The sequence below is a fragment of the Hyla sarda genome, chromosome 3, assembly GCF_029499605.1.
Source record: "Hyla sarda isolate aHylSar1 chromosome 3, aHylSar1.hap1, whole genome shotgun sequence".
In the NCBI taxonomy this organism is placed as follows: Eukaryota; Metazoa; Chordata; class Amphibia; order Anura; family Hylidae; genus Hyla; species Hyla sarda.
Genome location: NC_079191.1, coordinates 443,360,621 through 443,380,387, shown reverse-complemented (window position 1 = coordinate 443,380,387; position 19,767 = coordinate 443,360,621). Strand labels below are relative to the sequence as shown.

The following is a 19,767-nucleotide window of genomic DNA, read 5'->3' as shown; positions in this document are numbered from 1 at the left end:
TACAGAGCCCTGCTTGTCCTCAGTGTACACAGCCCTGCTTGTCCTCAGCATACAGAGCCCCGCTTGTCCTCAATGTACAGAGCCCTGCGTGTCCTTAGTGTACAGAGCCCTGCTTGTCCTCATTGTATAGAGCCCCTTTGTCCTCAGTGTACAGAGCCCTACTTGTCCTCAGTGTACAGAGCCCTGCTTGTCCTCAGTGTACAGAGCCCTGCTTGTCCTCAGTGTACAGAGCCCTGCTTGTCCTCAGTGTATAGAGCCCATTTGTCCTTAGTGTACAGAGCCCTGCTTGTCCTCAGTGTACAGAGCCTTGCTTATCCTCAGTGTACAGAGCCCTGCTTATCCTCAGTGTACAGAGACCCGCTTGTCCTCAGTGTACAGAGACCCGCTTGTCCTCAGTGTACAGAGCCCCGCTTGTCCTCAGTGTACAGAGCCCCGCTTATCCTCAGTGTACAGAGCCCCGCTTGTCCTCAGTGTACAGAGCCCCGCTTGTCCTCAGTGTACAGAGCCCCGCTTGTCCTCAGTGTACAGAGCCCTGCTTGTCCTCAGTGTACAGAGCCCCACTTGTCCTCAATGTACAGAGCCCTGCGTGTCCTTAGTGTACAGAGCCCTGCTTATCCTCAGTGTATAGAGCCCCGCTTGTCCTCAGTGTACAGAGCCCTGCTTGTCCTCAGTGTACAGAGCCCTGCTTGTCCTCAGTGTACAGAGCCCTGCTTGTCCTCAGTGTATAGAGCCCCACTTGTCCTCAGTGTACAGAGCCCTGCTTGTCCTCAGTGTACAGAGCCCTGCTTGTCATCACTGTACAGAGCCCTGCTTATCCTCAGTGTGCAGAGCCCAGCTTGTCCTCAGTGTACAGAGACCCGCTTCTCTTCATTGTACAGAGCCCTGCTTGTCCTCAGTGTACAGAGTCCTGCTTGTCCTCAGTGTATAGAGCCCATTTGTCCTTAGTGTACAGAGCCCTGCTTGTCCTCAGTGTACAGAGCCTTGCTTATCCTCAGTGTACAGAGCCCTGCTTATCCTCAGTGTACAGAGACCCGCTTGTCCTCAGTGTACAGAGCCCCGCTTGTCCTCAGTGTACAGAGCCCCGCTTATCCTCAGTGTACAGAGCCCCGCTTGTCCTCAGTGTACAGAGCCCCGCTTGTCCTCAGTGTACAGAGCCCCGCTTGTCCTCAGTGTACAGAGCCCTGCTTGTCCTCAGTGTACAGAGCCCCGCTTGTCCTCAATGTACAGAGCCCTGCGTGTCCTTAGTGTACAGAGCCCTGCTTATCCTCAGTGTATAGAGCCCCGCTCATCCTCAGTGTACAGAGCCCTGCTTGTCCTCAGTGTACAGAGCCCTGCTTGTCCTCAGTGTACAGAGCCCTGCTTGTCCTCAGTGTATAGAGCCCCGCTTGTCCTCAGTGTACAGAGCCCTGCTTGTCCTCAGTGTACAGAGCCCTGCTTGTCATCACTGTACAGAGCCCTGCTTATCCTCAGTGTGCAGAGCCCAGCTTGTCCTCAGTGTACAGAGACCCGCTTCTCTTCATTGTACAGAGCCCTGCTTGTCCTCAGTGTACAGAGTCCTGCTTGTCCTCAGTGTACAGAGCCCTGTTTGTCCTCAGTGTACAGAGCCCCGCTTGTCCTCAGTGTACAGAGCCCCGCTTGTCCTCAGTGTACAGAGCCCTGCTTGTCCTCAGTGTACAGAGCCCTGCTTGTCCTCAGTGTACAGAGCCCTGCTTGTCCTCAGTGTACAAAGCCCTGCTTGTCCTCAGTGTACAGAGCCCTGCTTGTCCTCAGTGTACAGAGCCCCGCTTGTCCTCAGTGTTCAGAGCCCCGCTTGTCCTCAGTGTACAGAGCCCCGCTTATCCTCAGTGTACAGAGCACCGCTTTTCCTCAGTGTACATAGCCCTACCTGTCCTCAGTGTACAGAGCCCCGCTTGTACTCAGTGTAAAGAGCCCTGCTTGTCCTCAGTGTACAGATCCCGGCTTCTCCTCAGTTTACAGAGCCCTGCTTGTTCTCAGTGTACAGAGCCCCGCTTGTCTTCAGTGTACAGAGCCCCGCTTGTCCTCAGCATACAGAGCCCTGCTTATCCTTAGTGTACAGAGCCCCGCTTGTCCTCAGTGTACAGAGCTTAGCTTGTCCTCAGTGTACAGAGCTCTGCTTATCCTCAGTGTACAGAGCCCTGCTTATCCTCAGTGTACAGAGCCCAGCTTGTCCTCAGTGTACAGAGCCCCGCTTGTCCTCAGTGTACAGAGCCCTGCTTATCCTCAGTGTACAGAGCCCAGCTTGTCCTCAGTGTACAGAGCCCTACCTGTCCTCAGTGTACAGAGCCCGCTTGTGCACTCAGTGTACAGAGCCCTGCTTGTCCTCAGTGTACAGATCCCGGCTTCTCCTCAGTTTACAGAGCCCCGCTTGTTCTCAGTGTATAGAGCCCCGCTTGTCCTCAGTGTACAGAGCCCTGCTTGTGCTCAGTGTACAGAGCCCCACTTATCCTCAGTGTACAGGGCCCCGCTTGTCCTCAGTGTACAGAGCTTAGCTTGTCCTCAGTGTACAGAGCCCTGCTTGTCCTCAGTGTACAGAGCCCTGCTTGTCCTCAGTGTACAGAGCCCCGCTTGTCCTTAGTGTACAGAGCCCTGCTTGTCCTCAGTGTACAGAGCCCTGCTTATCCTCAGTGGACAGAGCCCTGCTTATCCTCAGTGTACAGAGCCCCGCTTGTTCTCACTGTACAGAGCCCCGCTTGTCCTCAGTGTACAGAGCCCTGCTTTTTTTCAGTGTTCAGAGCCCTGCTTGTCCTCAGTGTACAGAGTCCTGCTTGTTCTCAGTGTACAGAGCCCTGCTTGTCCTCAGTGTACAGAGCCCCGCTTGTCCTCAGTGTACAGAGCCCCGCTTGTCCTCAGTGTACAGAGCCCTGCTTGTCCTCAGTGTACAGAGCTCTGCTTGTTCTCAATGTACAGAGCCCTGTGTGTCATCAGTGTACAGAGCCCTGCTTGTCCTCAGTGTACAGAGCCCCGCTTGTCCTCAATGTACAGAGCCCTGCGTGTCCTCAGTGTACAGAGCCCTGCTTGTCCTCAGTGTATCGAGCCCCGCTTGTCCTCAGTGTACAGAGCCCCGCTTGTCCTCAGTTTGCAGAGCCCCGCTTGTCCTCAGTGTACAGAGCACCGCTTGTCCTTAGTGTACAGAGCCCCACCTGTCCTCAGTGTACGGAGCACCGCTTGTCCTCAGTGTACAGAGCCCCGCTTGTCCTCAGTGTACAGAGCCCTGCTTGTCCTCAGTGTACAGAGCTCTGCTTGTCCTCAGTGTACAGAGCCCTGCTTATCCTCAGTGTAAAGGGCCCCGCTTGTCCTCAGTGTACAGAGCCCTGCTTGTCCTCAGTGTACAGAGCCCTACTTGTCCTCAGTGTACAGAGCCCTGCTTATCCTTAGTGTACAGAGCCCCCCTGTCCTCAGTGTACAGAGCCCTGCTTGTCCTCAGTGTACAGAGCCCTGCTTGTCCTCAGTGTACAGAGCCCTGCTTGTCCTCAGTTTACAGAGCCCCACTTGTCCTCAGTGTACAGAGCCCTGCTTTTCCTCAGTGTACAGAGCCCTGCTTATCCTCAGTGTACAGGGCCCCGCTTGGCCTCAGTGTACAGAGCTCTGCTTGTCCTCAGTGTACAGAGCTCTGCTTATCCTCAGTGTACAGATCCCTGCTTTTCCTCAGTGTATATAGCCCTGCTTGTCCTCAGTGTACAGAGCCCTGCTTGTCCTCAGTGTACAGAGTCCTGCTTGTCCTCTGTGTACACAGCTCCGCTTGTCCTCAGTGTACAGAGCCCTGCTTGTCCTCAGTGTACAGAGCCCTGCGTGTCCTCAGTGTACAGAGCCCTGCTTGTCCTCAGTGTACAGAGTCCTTCTTGTCCTCAGTGTATAGAGCCCTGCTTGTCCTCAGTGTACAGAGCCCTGCTTGTCTTCAATGTACAGAGCCCTGCTTGTCCTCAGTGTACAGAGCCCTGCTTGTCCTCAGTGTACAGAGCCCTGCTGGTCCTCAGTGTACAGAGCCCGGCTTGTCCTCAGTGTACAGAGCCCTGCTTGTCCTCAGTGTACAGAGCCCTGCTTGTCCTCAGTGTACAGAGCCCTGCTTGTCCACAGTGTACAGAGCCCTGCTTGTCCTCCCCTCACAGAGACACAGGCAATAGCTGCAGAGATAAAAATATACACATTTTTAACCAATGTAACAAATATACATATAATGTTATTTTCTACATTACATAAAAGAGTAATGACAAGTACACCTTAAGTATAAGAATATGAATGTGGTTAATTCTAATGCACTTTTGTATCCTCTTTGAAGTAATTACTGTAATTTAAGTCTAATTTGGTTGTTTTGTGTAAAAGCGTCTTCATCTTTGACGGTGACGTTCGGGCCGTTCTCCTCCCCCCACATGTTGTCAGGTTCTCGGGGAGATAATATGATAATATAATAATATACCGGCCGTAATAATATAGAACAGTAATAACATTCTTCATTCACCGTCAGTCACAACCGGATTATCCGGTATTTTATTTATGCACCTTTTTACCTAAATCATCAATATAGAAGAGAAACACATTAGCATGAGGAGGAATATAATGTACAGGAAGAGATTACAGCTTCTCGGGGGAAACGTGCGGTACAAGATCCATGTGACCTGTTTACTGGGAGAACCTTATATAAAGAGACTTGCCTGTAAAAAATGGGGACAGAAACAAAAGCTTCTGTAACTTTATTCCTGGGTATTCTCTTCTGTGACATTCATGGAATGGATATAGGTGCTGGAGGGCCCCCGACTTCTTCTGACTGCAGGAGGTAGTTAGGAAACCGCAAACTGCTGAGCTGATTCGTGCATTTTGCGTAACTCCCATTGACTTTAATGAGATTTGCACCTAGTTTGTAGTTCTCTGTAGACCTCCAGTTGCTGAAAAACTACAACCCCCAGCATGCTAAGCAGCAGGTATCATGGTCTAGGTGGTGGATGGGAGACCAATAATGCTCAGGGCAGTTTTTCCCAACCAGTGTGCCTCGAGCTATTGCAAAACTAGGAGCGTACCTAGAGCATTTGGCACCCACCCCCCCACACACACACACACACACGCACCCCCCTTAATTACACCCCCTCCCTCCCCTCCCCCCATAAACATATGGCCCCCGCAGCGCATCTATAAACATATGGCCCCCGCAGCGCACCTATAAACATATGGCCCTCGCAGCACATCTATATACATATGGCCCCCGCAGCGCATCTATGTACATATGGCCCCTGCAGCGCATCTATATACATATGGCCCCTGCAGCGCATCTATGTACATATGGCCCCTGCAGCACATCTATATACATATCGCCCCCGCAGCGCATCTATGTACATATGGCCCCTGCAGCACATCTATATACATATGGCTCCCGCAGCACTCTGTGTAAAAAGTATTGTATCAGACACAAAAATCAAGATCCTCACTGATGATTTTAAAAACCCCACCGGGAACCCTGAATGGCCACTCGGCTTCAGCCATTCAGGGCTCCCGGCAGGGGATTTGAAAATGAAAGTACAAGTCAATATATATACACATCGCTGGGACCGGAACATGCTGCCCGCTCCCCTGGTTAATAGCTTTTGATCGCGTCGGGTCTCGGAAGTGAGACCTGGTGCAATCAATCCCTCAGCCCCTGTACTACTACCCCCAACATGGAACAGACTCTGGGTGCAAATGGATGACATTAAAGGCTCATCCGTCTGCCATAGACTTCAATGTTAAATTTATAATATCCTGTTTCTATTCTGTTATTTTTGCCGTCAAAAATAATGGATTAGGAACCGAATGGATTAGGAACCGAACGGCTTGCAAAGGACTGTAAAAAATATCCTATTGACATCAATCGGATTGATTTACAGCCGTTTGTAAATGGCTTGAAGGGGTTTTAGAAGAGGCATGAATTACCGGGGACTGACATTAATGTAACAAGCCCTAAGAGAGCAGCCAGAACACATTTTATTAATAAAGAATGCAGAAAGCGGGCACATTTTAGAGTTTGCTTTCTTTTTCTCCCAGCACTGTGGATGTTTACTCAATGTGGTCAGTAAAAGACACGACTGATACGATTGTCCTTTTGTTATTAGTTTAGTAACAATGGCCCTGATTTACTAGGAGTGTTGTGTAATTTTCTTTGTGGGTTTTATTTCCCCACAAGTATTTTTCCACGGTATTTACTAAGGTTTCCTTACATTTTGCCGTTTTTACACATGCTCTGATCTGTCGGGTTTTCCTCAGCTCAAATCCACCACATTTTCTATGGAAACCCTAGTAAATATGTTAGGATTTTTTTTTTTTTTAAAGGTTGAGGACACGCCCCCTTTTCATAAACAATGCCTCCTTTTCCCGATGGCCTCGCCCCTTTTTCAGGTTCTCTCCGTAAAATGGAGAGTTTGTCAGTTTATTCTCAATTCTGGTGCAAATTCTGGCACACAACCTGACAGAATTGCAGAATTGCTTAATTTTTTTTAGATGTGTTATTTAAAGGTAACGTTTTATAAAGTTTCCTCAGTCTTGTCATGGCGTGCGTCTTTTTTTACACTTTGCTGCATCTCGTTTACCAGATATTATATTGTGATAAAGAAAATGTGACTCAGCCCTAGTAAATGTCTCTCTGAGGCAAATCTTTGTGTTTGTTCTGACCCCCTATAACCCCACTGCATATTACAGACCCTGTGACCCCAATACAGGTGTAATATACAGGATGTATGACATATCTCCATATACTGAGGTTAAATGTAACATGTAACCCTGTGTCTCCTGCAGACATCTCCACTGTACGAGGAACTACATCCACCTGAACCTCTTCACCTCCTTCATACTGAGAGCCATTTCTGTCTTCATAAAGGACTCGGTGCTGCGGTGGATGTATAACATCGCCATCCACGACAACCAATGGGAAGGACTCATCTCCTACCAGGTGACACTTTATAGACATAGAGTAACACAATGATATCATAATCATTGCATGAAACAACATGATGGCATCACAATCACTGCATAAAAAACACAATCACATCAGTTACTGAATAAAAACAACACAATGACATCATAATCACTGCATAAAAATAACACAATCACATCATAATGACTGCATAAAACAACACAATCACATCATAATCACTGCATAAAACAACACAATCACATCATAATCACTGCATAAAACAACACAATCACATCATAATCACTGCATAAAACAACACAATCACATCATAACCACTGCATGAAACAACATAATGATATCATAATCACTGCATAAAACAACACAATCACATCACAATCACTGCATAAAAAACACAATCACATCAGTTACTGAATAAAAACAACACAATGACATCATAATCACTGCATAAAAATAACACAATCCCATCATAATCACTGCATAAAACAACACAATCACATCATAATCACTGCATAAAAACAACACAATTACATCATAATCACTGCATAAAACAACACAATCACATCATAATCACTGCATAAAACAACACAATCAGATCATAATCACTACATAAAACAACACAATCACATCATAATCACTACATAAAAACAACACAATCACATCATATTCATTGCATGAAACAACATGATGGCATCACAATCATTGCATGAAACAACATAATGACATCACAATCACTGCATAAAAACACAATCACATCAGTTACTGAATAAAAACAACACAATGACATCATAATCACTGCATGAACCTCATAATGATATCAAAATCACTGTATAAAACAACACAATCACATCATAATCACTACATAAAAACAACACAATCACATCATAATCATTGCATGAAACAACATGATGGCATCACAATCATTGCATGAAACAACATAATGACATCACAATCACTGCATAAAAACACAATCACATCAGTTACTGAATAAAAACAACACAATAACATCATAATCACTGCATAAAACAACACAATCACATCATAATCACTGCATAAAACAACACAATCACATCAAAATCACTACATAAAAACAACACAATAACATCATAATCACTGCATGAACCTCATAATGATATCAAAATCACTGTATAAAACAACATAATCACATCATAATCACTGCATAAAACAACACAATCACATTATAATCACTGCATAAAACAACACAATCACATCATAATCATTGCATAAAAACAACACAATCACATCATAATCATTGCATGAAACAACATAATGACATCACAATCACTGCATAAACAACACAATCACATCACATTCATTGCATAAAAACAACAAGATTACATCATAATCACTGCATAAGAAAATAACAGCATTATCACTGCATAAAACCACACAATCCTATAATAAACACTGCATAAAAACAAGATAACAGTCATGATGGATAATGTCACATAGGGCAGGGAAGAAGTGAGCCCTGAGCCCTGAAGACAGTCCATGCAATAACTAAAGTGCAAGGGCGTGATAGTCAAGACAATATACAATGCAGCTGTAGCTTGCAGTTAAACGGAACGTGTTAGAGATAATACAATCACATCACAACACAATCATAAATGTACAATCACTAATTAGAGATAATACAATCACATCACTGTCACAACACAATCATAAATTGTACAATCACCAAAGATAACACAATCATACATGTACAATCTCTAAATAAAGGTAACACAATCATAAATGTACAATTGCTAAATAAAGACAACACAATCACTTTCATGACACAGTCAATACATACAACTCAATCACACATAAAGACATCACAGCCTTAAAATACATCATAGTTAACACAACTGCTGTACATTCACAACACAATCACAACACAATCACAACACAATCACAGCAAAATCACAGCACAATCACAACACAATCCACAACACAATCACAGCAAAATCACAGCACAATCACAACACAATCCACAACACAATCACACCACAGTCACACTACAGTCACTCCACATTCACAACACAATCACAACACAATCACAACACAATCACAGCAAAATCACAGCACAATCACAACACAATCCACAACACAATCACACCACAGTCACAACACAATCACAGCAAAATCACAGCACAATCACAACACAATCCACAACACAATCACATCACAGTCACACTACAGTCACTCCACAATCACGACACAATCCACAACACAATCACACCACAATCACACCACACACACAATCATAACACAATCCCGCCACAATTACACCCAAAGAAGTATAAAGGCACAAAACAACCACATTCTCATCATTGCACTGCACATCTAATAAAAAAAAAAAAAACAACAACACTCCACAATATACAATACACACAAAGCAAACCTCTCATATATCTGTCTGTGCTTCCATAACATGGAAAAATGCTTTTATTCTCTGATACAAAGTGTCAAAGAGGCGTTCCCTACACCCTGAAGTGCAGAGGACTGGAATGCCTCCCTCCTCCGCCCTCCCCTGCTTGATTGACAGCTGGAAGCCGAGCCCTGTTTTCAAGTCTCTGCTTACAAATTGTGCTCAGGTGTGGGGTTTGGAAACAGGGCTCGGCTTCCAGATATCAATCATGCCTCTGCTCCCTTACCTTGTCTGCACAGCTCCCCCTATTGGCCACGGCGGGACGTTTAGTAACCTGAAATCCGGTCCCCGCAGGAGTCGCTCAGTTGCCGCCTGGTCTTCGTGATGATGCAGTACTGCGTGGCGGCGAACTACTACTGGCTGCTGGTGGAGGGGATCTACCTGCACACCCTGCTGGTGCTTTCCGTCTTCTCCGAGCAGCGGCTCTTCAGCTTCTACCTGTGCATCGGATGGGGTGAGTGCGCCCCCCGGGGGCCATTCTGTGTTCTACTCTAATGTAAAGATACAGTGTTTCCTTACCTGTGTGCATCATGCTATTGCAAAACTACAACTCCCAGCATGCCCGGACAGCCAACGGCTGTCCGGGCATGCTGGGAGTTGTAGTTTTGCAACAGCTGGAGGCACACTGCTTGGAAAACACTGCTATAAACCTATAAATATGGCTTTAATTTGGTGCCATCACTGCCTGCTGTCAGTAAATGGAACATTCTTATATATGACTAGTCCTGACAATGCTTCTGCAGCTGATGTCTTGTTACAGTGTATCAGTCCAGGATGGGAAAGAATAGTTGGGCTGCTGCTGTTTTCAGCTGGTAAAGGATTGACTGATACATTGTAACAAAACGTGTGTCATTATAAAGGTCCTCACATCCTTATTATGAACGTTATAGTGACTAATGCTGTTACTGCGGATCCTAATACCTGCCCCCACCACTAGGGGCGCTCACTACACACAGATATACAGATACCGCTCTCCTCTATGGAGTCTGCGGACGGTTCTACATAAAGATTTGTCATGTGATTTATGCTCCGAAACTTTTTCATTACTGAGTAAATTGGAGACGGAGACGCCATAACTAGCGCGGAGCGCGGCGTAGACTCAGGTAAGTCCCAGGGCTTTACACGACTTATGGGGCTAAACATGGTAAGTCATTCACATCCCTCCGGATACACTGTAACCATCAGGCCGGGCGCGACTCTACGGGATCCGGATACAATGCAACAAAATAACAATCCGAAGAGGAGGAGATGTGATGAGGATCTATGGAATATTACAGTAGCCTGGATACAAGATGAGATACGGCTGGGATACATGGAGGCTCTAGTCTGGATACAAGATGAGATACGGTTGGGATACATGGAGGCTCTAGTCTGGATACAAGATGAGATACGGTTGGGATACATGGAGGCTCTAGTCTGGATACAAAATGAGATACGGTTGGGATACATGGAGGCTCTAGTCTGGATACAAGATGAGATACGGCTGGGATACATAGAGGCTCTAGCCTAGATACAAGATGAGATACGGTTGGGATATATGGAGGCTCTAGTCTGGATACAAGATGAGATATGGTTGGGATACATAGAGACTCTAGTCTGGATACAAGATGAGATACAGTTGGGATACATGGAGGCTCTAGTCTGGATACAAGATGAGATACGGTTGGGATACATGGAGGCTCTAGTCTGGATACAAGATTAGATACGGCTGGGATACATAGAGGCTCTAGTCTGGATACAAGATGAGATACGGCTGGGATACATAGAGGCTCTAGTCTGGAAACAAGATTAGATACGGTTGGGATACATAGAGGTTCTAGTCTGGATACAAGATGAGATACGGTTGGGATATATGGAGGCTCTAGTCTGGATACAAGATGAGATACGGTTGGGATACATGGAGGCTCTAGTCTGGATACAAGATGAGATACAGTTGGGATACATAGAGGTTCTAGTCTGGATACAAGATGAGATACAGTTGGGATATATGGAGGCTCTAGTCTGGATACAAGATGAGATACGGTTGGGATATATGGAGGCTCTAGTCTGGATGCAAGTTGAGATACGGTTGGGATATATGGAGGCTCTAGTCTGGATACAAGATGAGATACGGTTGGGATATATGGAGGCTCTAGTCTGGATACAAGATGAGATACAGTTGGGATACATAGAGGCTCTAGTCTGGATACAAGATGAGATATGGTTGGGATACATGGAGGCTCTAGTCTGGATACAAGATGAGATACGGTTGGGATACATGGAGGCTCTAGTCTGGATACAAGATGAGATACGGTTGGGATACATGGAGACTCTAGTCTGGAGACAAGATGAGATACAGTTGGGATACATAGAGGCTCTAGTCTGCATACAAGATGAGATACGGTTGGGATACATAGAGGCTCTAGTTTGGATACAAGATGAGATACGGTTGGGATAAATGGAGGCTCTAGTCTGAATACAAGATGAGATACGGTTGGGATACATAGAGGCTCTAGTCTGGATACAAGATGAGATACGGTTGGGATACATGGAGGCTCTAGTCTGGATACAAGATGAGATACGGCTGGGATACATGGAGGCTCTAGTCTGGATACAAGATGAGATACAGTTGGGATACATGGAGGCTCTAGTCTGGATACAAGATGAGATACGGTTGGGATACATGGAGACTCTTGTCTGGATACAAGATGAGATACAGTTGGGATACATAGAGGCTCTAGTCTGCATACAAGATGAGATACGGTTGGGATACATAGAGGCTCTAGTTTGGATACAAGATGAGATACGGTTGGGATAAATGGAGGCTCTAGTCTGGATACAAGATGAGATATGGTTGGGATACATGGAGGCTCTAGTCTGGATACAAGATGAGATACGGTTGGGATACATGGAGACTCTAGTCTGGATACAAGATGAGATACAGTTGGGATACATAGAGGCTCTAGTCTGCATACAAGATGAGATACGGTTGGGATACATAGAGGCTCTAGTTTGGATACAAGATGAGATACGGTTGGGATAAATGGAGGCTCTAGTCTGGATACAAGATGAGATACGGTTGGGATACATGGAGGCTCTAGTCTGGATACAAGATGAGATACGGTTGGGATACATGGAGGCTCTAGTCTGGATACAAGATGAGATACAGTTGGGATACATAGAGGCTCTAGTCTGCATACAAGATGAGATACGGTTGGGATACATAGAGGCTCTAGTTTGGATACAAGATGAGATACGGTTGGGATAAATGGAGTCTCTAGTCTGAATACAAGATGAGATACGGTTGGGATACATAGAGGCTCTAGTCTGGATACAAGATGAGATACGGTTGGGATACATGGAGGCTCTAGTCTGGATACAAGATGAGATACGTTTGGAATAAATGGAGGCTCTAGTCTGAATACAAGATGAGATACGGTTGGGATACATGGAGGCTCTAGTCTGGATACAAGATGAGATATGGTTGGGATACTTAGAGGCTCTAGCCTAGATACAAGATGAGATACGGTTGGGATACATGGAGGCTCTAGTCTGGATACAAGATGAGATACGTTTGGGATAAATGGAGGCTCTAGTCTGAATACAAGATGAGATACGGTTGGGATACATGGAGGCTCTAGTCTGGATACAAGATGAGATATGATTGGGATACATAGAGGCTCTAGCCTAGATACAAGATGAGATACGGTTGGGATACATGGAGGCTCTAGTCTGGATACAAGATGAGATATGGTTGGGATACATAGAGGCTCTAGCCTAGATACAAGATGAGATACGGTTGCGATACATGGAGGCTCTAGTCTGGATACAAGATGAGATACGTTTGGGATAAATGGAGGCTCTAGTCTGGATACAAGATGAGATACGGTTGGGATACATGGAGGCTCTAGTCTGGATACAAGACAAGATACGATTGGGATACATGGAGGCTCTAGTCTAGATACAAGGTGAATATATATATATATATATATATATATATATATCTTTTTTTATATAGTATATTGAGTCATTTATAGACTAATATGTGTGTGTGTGTATATATATACTGTATATTTTCATCTTTATTTATGTGTAGTATGTTGTGTCGTTTATAGACTGAAATCATTGATTGCTGTGCAGTGATAAGTCCAGTAGGTGGAGCCAATGCCAATCCCCATTAGGACCGCCCCCTGACTCCTTATATCTATAAATGACATAACATACTGATAGATCTTGTTTGTGAATGTGTTCATGATATGTCAGTATGAGTGATGCCGTTGGCGGTCAGTATCGGCGCGGGATGTGGGAGTCGTTAGCGTCCTCTCCGATTCTATATACAATATGCTAATTACAGGCGACGTCCATGATGATTCCCTCCGTGTCCCGTCACGTCGCTGTGATCCCCGTGAAGAGTCCAGCTAATTCCTCATTACCAGTAATGGTCGGCGCCATCCGTCTATGATCTGTAATTTACATATACTTATCGCTCTCCGCATTTTCTATTCGCCGCACAATTACTTGTCCCGTAAATTAATTCTCCGCGTTCAGACGTAATTCAGTTCTCGCCTTCTAATATTAATTAATGGTGACCGTCGGTCAGATTACGGCTCCGAAGAAGTGCGTCTACGTGTCAAAAATTATGAATTTTTAACAGCCGTCTCAACCAGCTGTTGGGGAATTACAACCCAGAGCCGGTCTGGGCATGCTGGTATTTGTAGTTTTCCATTCTTCAGTGCTCTCCAAACTGTGAAACTCCAGCTGTTGCAAAACTACAACTCCCAGCATGCCCGGACAGCCGTGTTTACGTGTCCAGGACATCAGGGTGGTCCATGTAGATCAGTGTTTGCCAAGCAGTGTGCCTCCAGCTGTTGCAAAACTACAACTCCCAGCATGCCCGAACAGCCATGTTTACGAGTCCAGGACATCAGGGTGGTCCATGTAGATCAGCGTTTGCCAAGCAGTGTGCCTCCAGCTGTTGCAAAACTACAACTCCCAGCATGCCCGGACAGCCAACGGCTGTCCGGGCATGCTGGGAGTTGTAGTTTTGCAACAGCTGGAGGCACACTGCTTGGAAAACACTGCTATAAACCTATAAATATGGTTTTAATTTGGTGCCATCTCTGCCTGCTGTCAGTGAATGGAACATTCTTATATATGACTAGTCCTGACAATGCTTTTGCAGCTGATGTCTTGTTACAGTGTATCAGTCCAGGATGGGAAAGAATAGTTGGGCTGCTGCTGTTTTCAGCTGGTAAAGGATTAACTGATACATTGTAACAAAACGTGTGTCATTATAAAGGTCCTCACATCCTTATTATGAACGATATAGTGACTAATGCTGTTACTGTTGATCCTAATACCTGCCCCCACCACTAGGGGCGCTCACTACACACAGATATACAGATACCGCTCTCCTCTATGGAGTCTGCGGACGGTTCTACATAAAGATTTGTCATGTGATTTACTATAAACCAGTTATTTGTTGTTTTTTAGTTTACAATATTTTTTTTATTTACGGTATTATTATTATATTATCATTTTTTATTATTAACAAAATATTGCAATTTTCTTCTTAAAGGGGTACTCCAGTGGAAAACTTTTTTTTTTTTTTAAATCAACTGGTGCCAGAAAGTTAAACAGATTTGTAAATTACTTCTATTAAAAAAATCTTAATCCTTCCAGCACTTATTAGCTGCTGAATACTACAGAGGAAATTCTTTTCTTTTTGGAACACAGAGCTCTCTGCTGACATCATGACCACAGTGCTCTCTGCTGACACCTCTGTCCATTTTAAGAACTGTCCAGAGTAGGAGAAAATCCCCATAGAAAACATATGCTGCTCTGGACAGTTCCTAAAATGGACAGAGATGTCAGCAAAGAGCACTGTGGTCATGATGTCAGCAGAGAGCTCTGTGTTCCAAAAAAAGAAAATAATTTCCTCTGTAGTATTCAGCAGCTAATAAGTACTGGAAGGATTAAGATTTTTTAATTGAAGTAATTTACAAATCTGTTTAACCTTCTGGCACCAGTTGATTTAAAAAAAAAAGAAAAAAAAAAAAAAAGTTTTCCACCGGAGTACCCCTTTAATGCTATTCATTAGGAAAAAAAACAACAACAAAAAAATGAAAAACATACTAAAAATGCTAAAGAACAATGAGAAAAAAACACTGCCGTGTTTTGTGTGTAGTGCGTCTAATATTACCCTCTTGACTTTAAAGGGAATCTAAAGCTGTCGGCTGCATTTGCTACAGACACAGTTGGACAGCTGTTTGGGTATAAAAGAGCTGCCAAACCAAGTGTCAAGGAGGCGGAGCCAAACTGCTTAAATGCCACAGCCTGACCTGCCTCCTTCTTCGCTCCCTACAGTGACTTACAGAGCCCTGTGCATATTTGAAGGAAGGGACGGAAGATGAGGAAGAGCAAAGAGGCTTTTCAGGTTGTGGCACTGGAGATGCTCGGCTCCGCCTCTTTGACACTTGATCAATATTTACAAAGTTCGACGCATAGACAATAGTGATGAGCGGCAGGGGCCGTATTCAAATTTTTGATATTTCGCGAATATATGGACGAATATTTGTCCTATATCTGCAAAATTCACATATTCGCTGTTCCTTTTTTTTTTTCATACGAAAATTCGTAATGAAATTCGCATAGTGCGCATGCGCAATTATATCTTTCACCTAAAAGAAGGGAGGGATCAGTGTTAATATTGGCATAGATATTCTCATAAATATTCGTGTAAAAATTTGCATAAAAAAAACAAATGAATATTCGTCATTACGTGTAAATGTATGACTATATTCTAAATAATCGCGAAATTGCAAAGGGCCGATCTTCGCGGTAAAAATTCGCATTTCGAATGTTCGCGCTCAACACTAAGACAATTGAACTAGAATGCGGAGCTTCATGGGACAAAGGAATGCGTGTGGTCATTGAGTGTGTTATTTTAAAGCAGTGTATCCCAACCAACGTGCCTCCAGCTGTTGCAAGACTACAACTCCCAGCATGCCCGGACAGCCTTTGGCTGTCCGGGCATGCTGGGAGTTGTAGTCTTGCAACAGCTGGAGGCAACCTGGTTGGTAAAACACTGTTCCTGCCGGCAGAATCCGCGTTATCCTGTGACGTCCGATGAAGAAGGACATTGTCTCCGCCCCTGAGGTTCCCGATCGTCCAGAGAAGACAGCGACGTCCATTATGGATCCCAGCTGGAAATGTTTTAGACAGAAAAGATCAGTATTTGCAGTAGGGACGCTCTTTTTTGCTGAAACATTTCTAGTTGTGCTCCACAACAGCAACAGAAGAAGGAAGAAGCTGAAAACCGCAATGGCGCCAAAGAAAACGGAATGGTTGTAACGTAATAACGTAATCTGTAAATCCAGACCCACGACTGCCGGTCCTTATTAGTGATGAGCGGCGGGGGCCATATTTGAATTCGCGATATTTTGCGAATATATGGAAGAATATTCGTCCTATGTTCGCGAAATTTGCTATGTTCGTTTTTTCTTTTCATACAAAAATTCTTAATAAAATTAGCATAATGCGCATGCGCAATTATATCTTTCACCTAAAAGAAGGGAGGGATCAGTGCCCAGTCTGGGAGTGCAGATATTTGCCTAAAAATTTGCATATAATATATATTCAAAATATTCGCTAAATCGTAAAAATTTCATTTCGAATATTCGCGCTCATCACTAGTCCTTATATAAGGCCACATGCCGGAATTTCTGAGCAGAATCTGCTGCACCGTGCACACGGGCGAATTTGCGCGACAGAAAATATCCATTCCGGCGTCCGCAGAAAGAATAGACATTTTTCTTCTTTCTGCCGGTTCCGCTTGGAAATGCATTGCCGTCTACGAGAGCGTTCCTAGTGCCTGCTGGAACATTTAATTATTATTCGTATTTTCTGGGCGGACATTTCGCACATTTTCGGCCGCGGGAACATGACCTTAGGGGGGGGGGGGGGGATTTCTGCAAAGCGCAGGGACCTGTATATTCCAATGATATCAATGAGAATTGTGTAATACTCCATGTCTCCTGTGGGGGTGCTGCAGGGGAGTCCAGCTGATGGTGGTGGCCGTGATAAGGAGGATTTTTACAGTCAATATAGGGACATGTGACATGTGACAAATTCTGAGGATGGAATACACACGTTTGATGTCCAAGACGTTTGAAGATCGCTGGTCTAGGACACCACGTGATACAGGCAGGAAGGGGGTCAACATTTTAATGGTGGAAAAAAATCTTTGTAGCTTTAACTGTGATGCCGCTTATCCCCACTGTTCTTATTATTAGATAAATAGATAAATAGATACAGAGATATTAAACTTAGTAACCTATATTCCTATAGACTGATGCCTATTATAACTCCCACTTATACCTGACCCTATACTTGACCCTTTATCTGACTCTTTACTTCACCCTTTATCTGACATTATACTTGACCCTTTATCTGATCCTATACCTGACCTTATACTTGACCCTTTATCTGACCCTATACTTGACCCTATATTTAACCCTTTATCTAACCCTATACCTGACCCTATACTTTATCCTTCATCTTACCCTATACCTGACCCTTTATCTGATCCTATACTTGACCCTATATCTGACTCTTTACTTGACCCTTTATCTGACATTACACTTGACCCTTTATCTGATCCTATACCTGACATTATACTTGACCCTTTATCTGACATTACACTTGACCCTTTATCTGATCCTATACCTGACATTATACTTGACCCTTTATGTGACCCTATACTTGACCCTATATTTAACCCATTATCTGACCCTATACCTGACCCTATACTTGACCCAATATCTGACCCCTTATATGACCCTATACTTGACCCTTTATCTGACCCTATTCCTGAACCTATACTTGACCCTTTATCTAACCCTATGCCTGACCCTATACTTCACCATTCATCTTACCCTATACCTGACCCTTTATCTGATCCTATACTTGACCCTATATCTGACCCTTTACCTGACACTATACTTGACCCTTTATCTGACCATTTACCCGACATTATACTTGACCCATTATCTGACCCTATACTTGACTGTTTATTTTTTCTTTTCCTCCTTTATCTCCGTCATGTTTTGCCCATTAGTAATGTTCCCGTGATGAAGCCGACGTGTCCTGTGTCTTTCGCGCTGATAATTCTTTGCTATGAGAGATTATCCACAGGCGATCAGTGACAGGGAGACGGATGGATACACTGATTTACTATCATTAGTGTTTGTTTCTGGTGGTGAAACCGGTGGCGTAGCGGAGTCCCCTGCAGCCCCCGCGGTGTGGGGGGGTCCCCATCCAGGTAGGGGCCGCCAGCCAGCCCGGATATAAAAATCCACTTCTTTTTTCTTTCCTCAAACCCCAACCCCCCCTCCCTTCACGCTACGCCACACCATTCCACCCCCCCCCCCCCCCGGAACAGTCACCCCTGTACACTCCTCTGTCACCCCTGTACACTCCTCTGTCACCCCTGTACACTCCTCTGTCACCCCTGTACACTCCTCTGTCACCCCTGTACACTCCTCTGTCACCCCTGTACACCGCTCTGTCACCCCTGTACACCGCTCTGTCACCCCTGTACACTCCTCTGTCACCCCTGTACACTCCTCTGTCACCCCTGTACACTCCTCTGTCACCCCTGTACACCGCTCTGTCACCCCTGTACACTCCTCTGTCACCCCTGTACACCGCTCTGTCACCCCTGTACACTCCTCTGTCACCCCTGTACACCGCTCTGTCACCCCTGTACACTCCTCTGTCACCGCTGTACACTCCTCTGTCACCACTGTACACCCCTCTGTCACCGCTGTACACTCCTCTGTCACCGCTGTACACCCCTCTGTCACCCCTGTACACTCCTCTGTCACCCCTGCACACTCCTCTGTCACCCCTGCACACTCCTCTGTCACCCCTGCACACTCCTCTGTCACCCCTGCACATTCCTCTGTCACCCCTGTACACTCCTCTGTCACCCCTGTACACTCCTCTGTCACCCCTGTACACTCCTCTGTCACCCCTGTACACCCCTCTGTCACCTCTGTACACCCCTCTGTCACCCCTGTACACCCCTCTGTCACTCCTGTACACTCCTCTGTCACCCCTGTACACTCCTCTGTCACCCCTGTACACTCCTCTGTCACCCCTGTACACTCCTCTGTCACCCCTGTACACTCCTCTGTCACCCCTGCACACTCCTCTGTCACCCCTGCACACTCCTCTGTCACCCCTGCACACTCCTCTGTCACCCCTGCACACTCCTCTGTCACTCCTGTACACTCCTCTGTCACCCCTCTGTCACCCCTGTACACTCCTCTGTCACCCCTCTGTCACCCCTGTACACTCCTCTGTCACCCCTGTACACTCCTCTGTCACCCCTCTGTCACCCCTCTACACTCCTCTGTCACCCCTCTACACTCCTCTGTCA

At 45.3% G+C, this 19,767-nt stretch overlaps 1 protein-coding gene across 2 annotated transcripts in view; it reads left to right on the top strand.

Annotated features, from left to right (window-relative positions):
- GLP1R (glucagon like peptide 1 receptor) overlaps nucleotides 1-19,767 on the top strand; it is a 587,398-nt gene that overhangs the window by 439,478 nt on the left and 128,153 nt on the right. For both annotated transcript variants that reach the window (XM_056568649.1, XM_056568650.1), the window contains 2 exons: nucleotides 6,778-6,931; nucleotides 9,639-9,798. In XM_056568649.1, coding sequence (XP_056424624.1) covers nucleotides 6,778-6,931; nucleotides 9,639-9,798 — 314 coding nt within the window. The remainder of the gene's footprint in view (nucleotides 1-6,777; nucleotides 6,932-9,638; nucleotides 9,799-19,767) is intronic.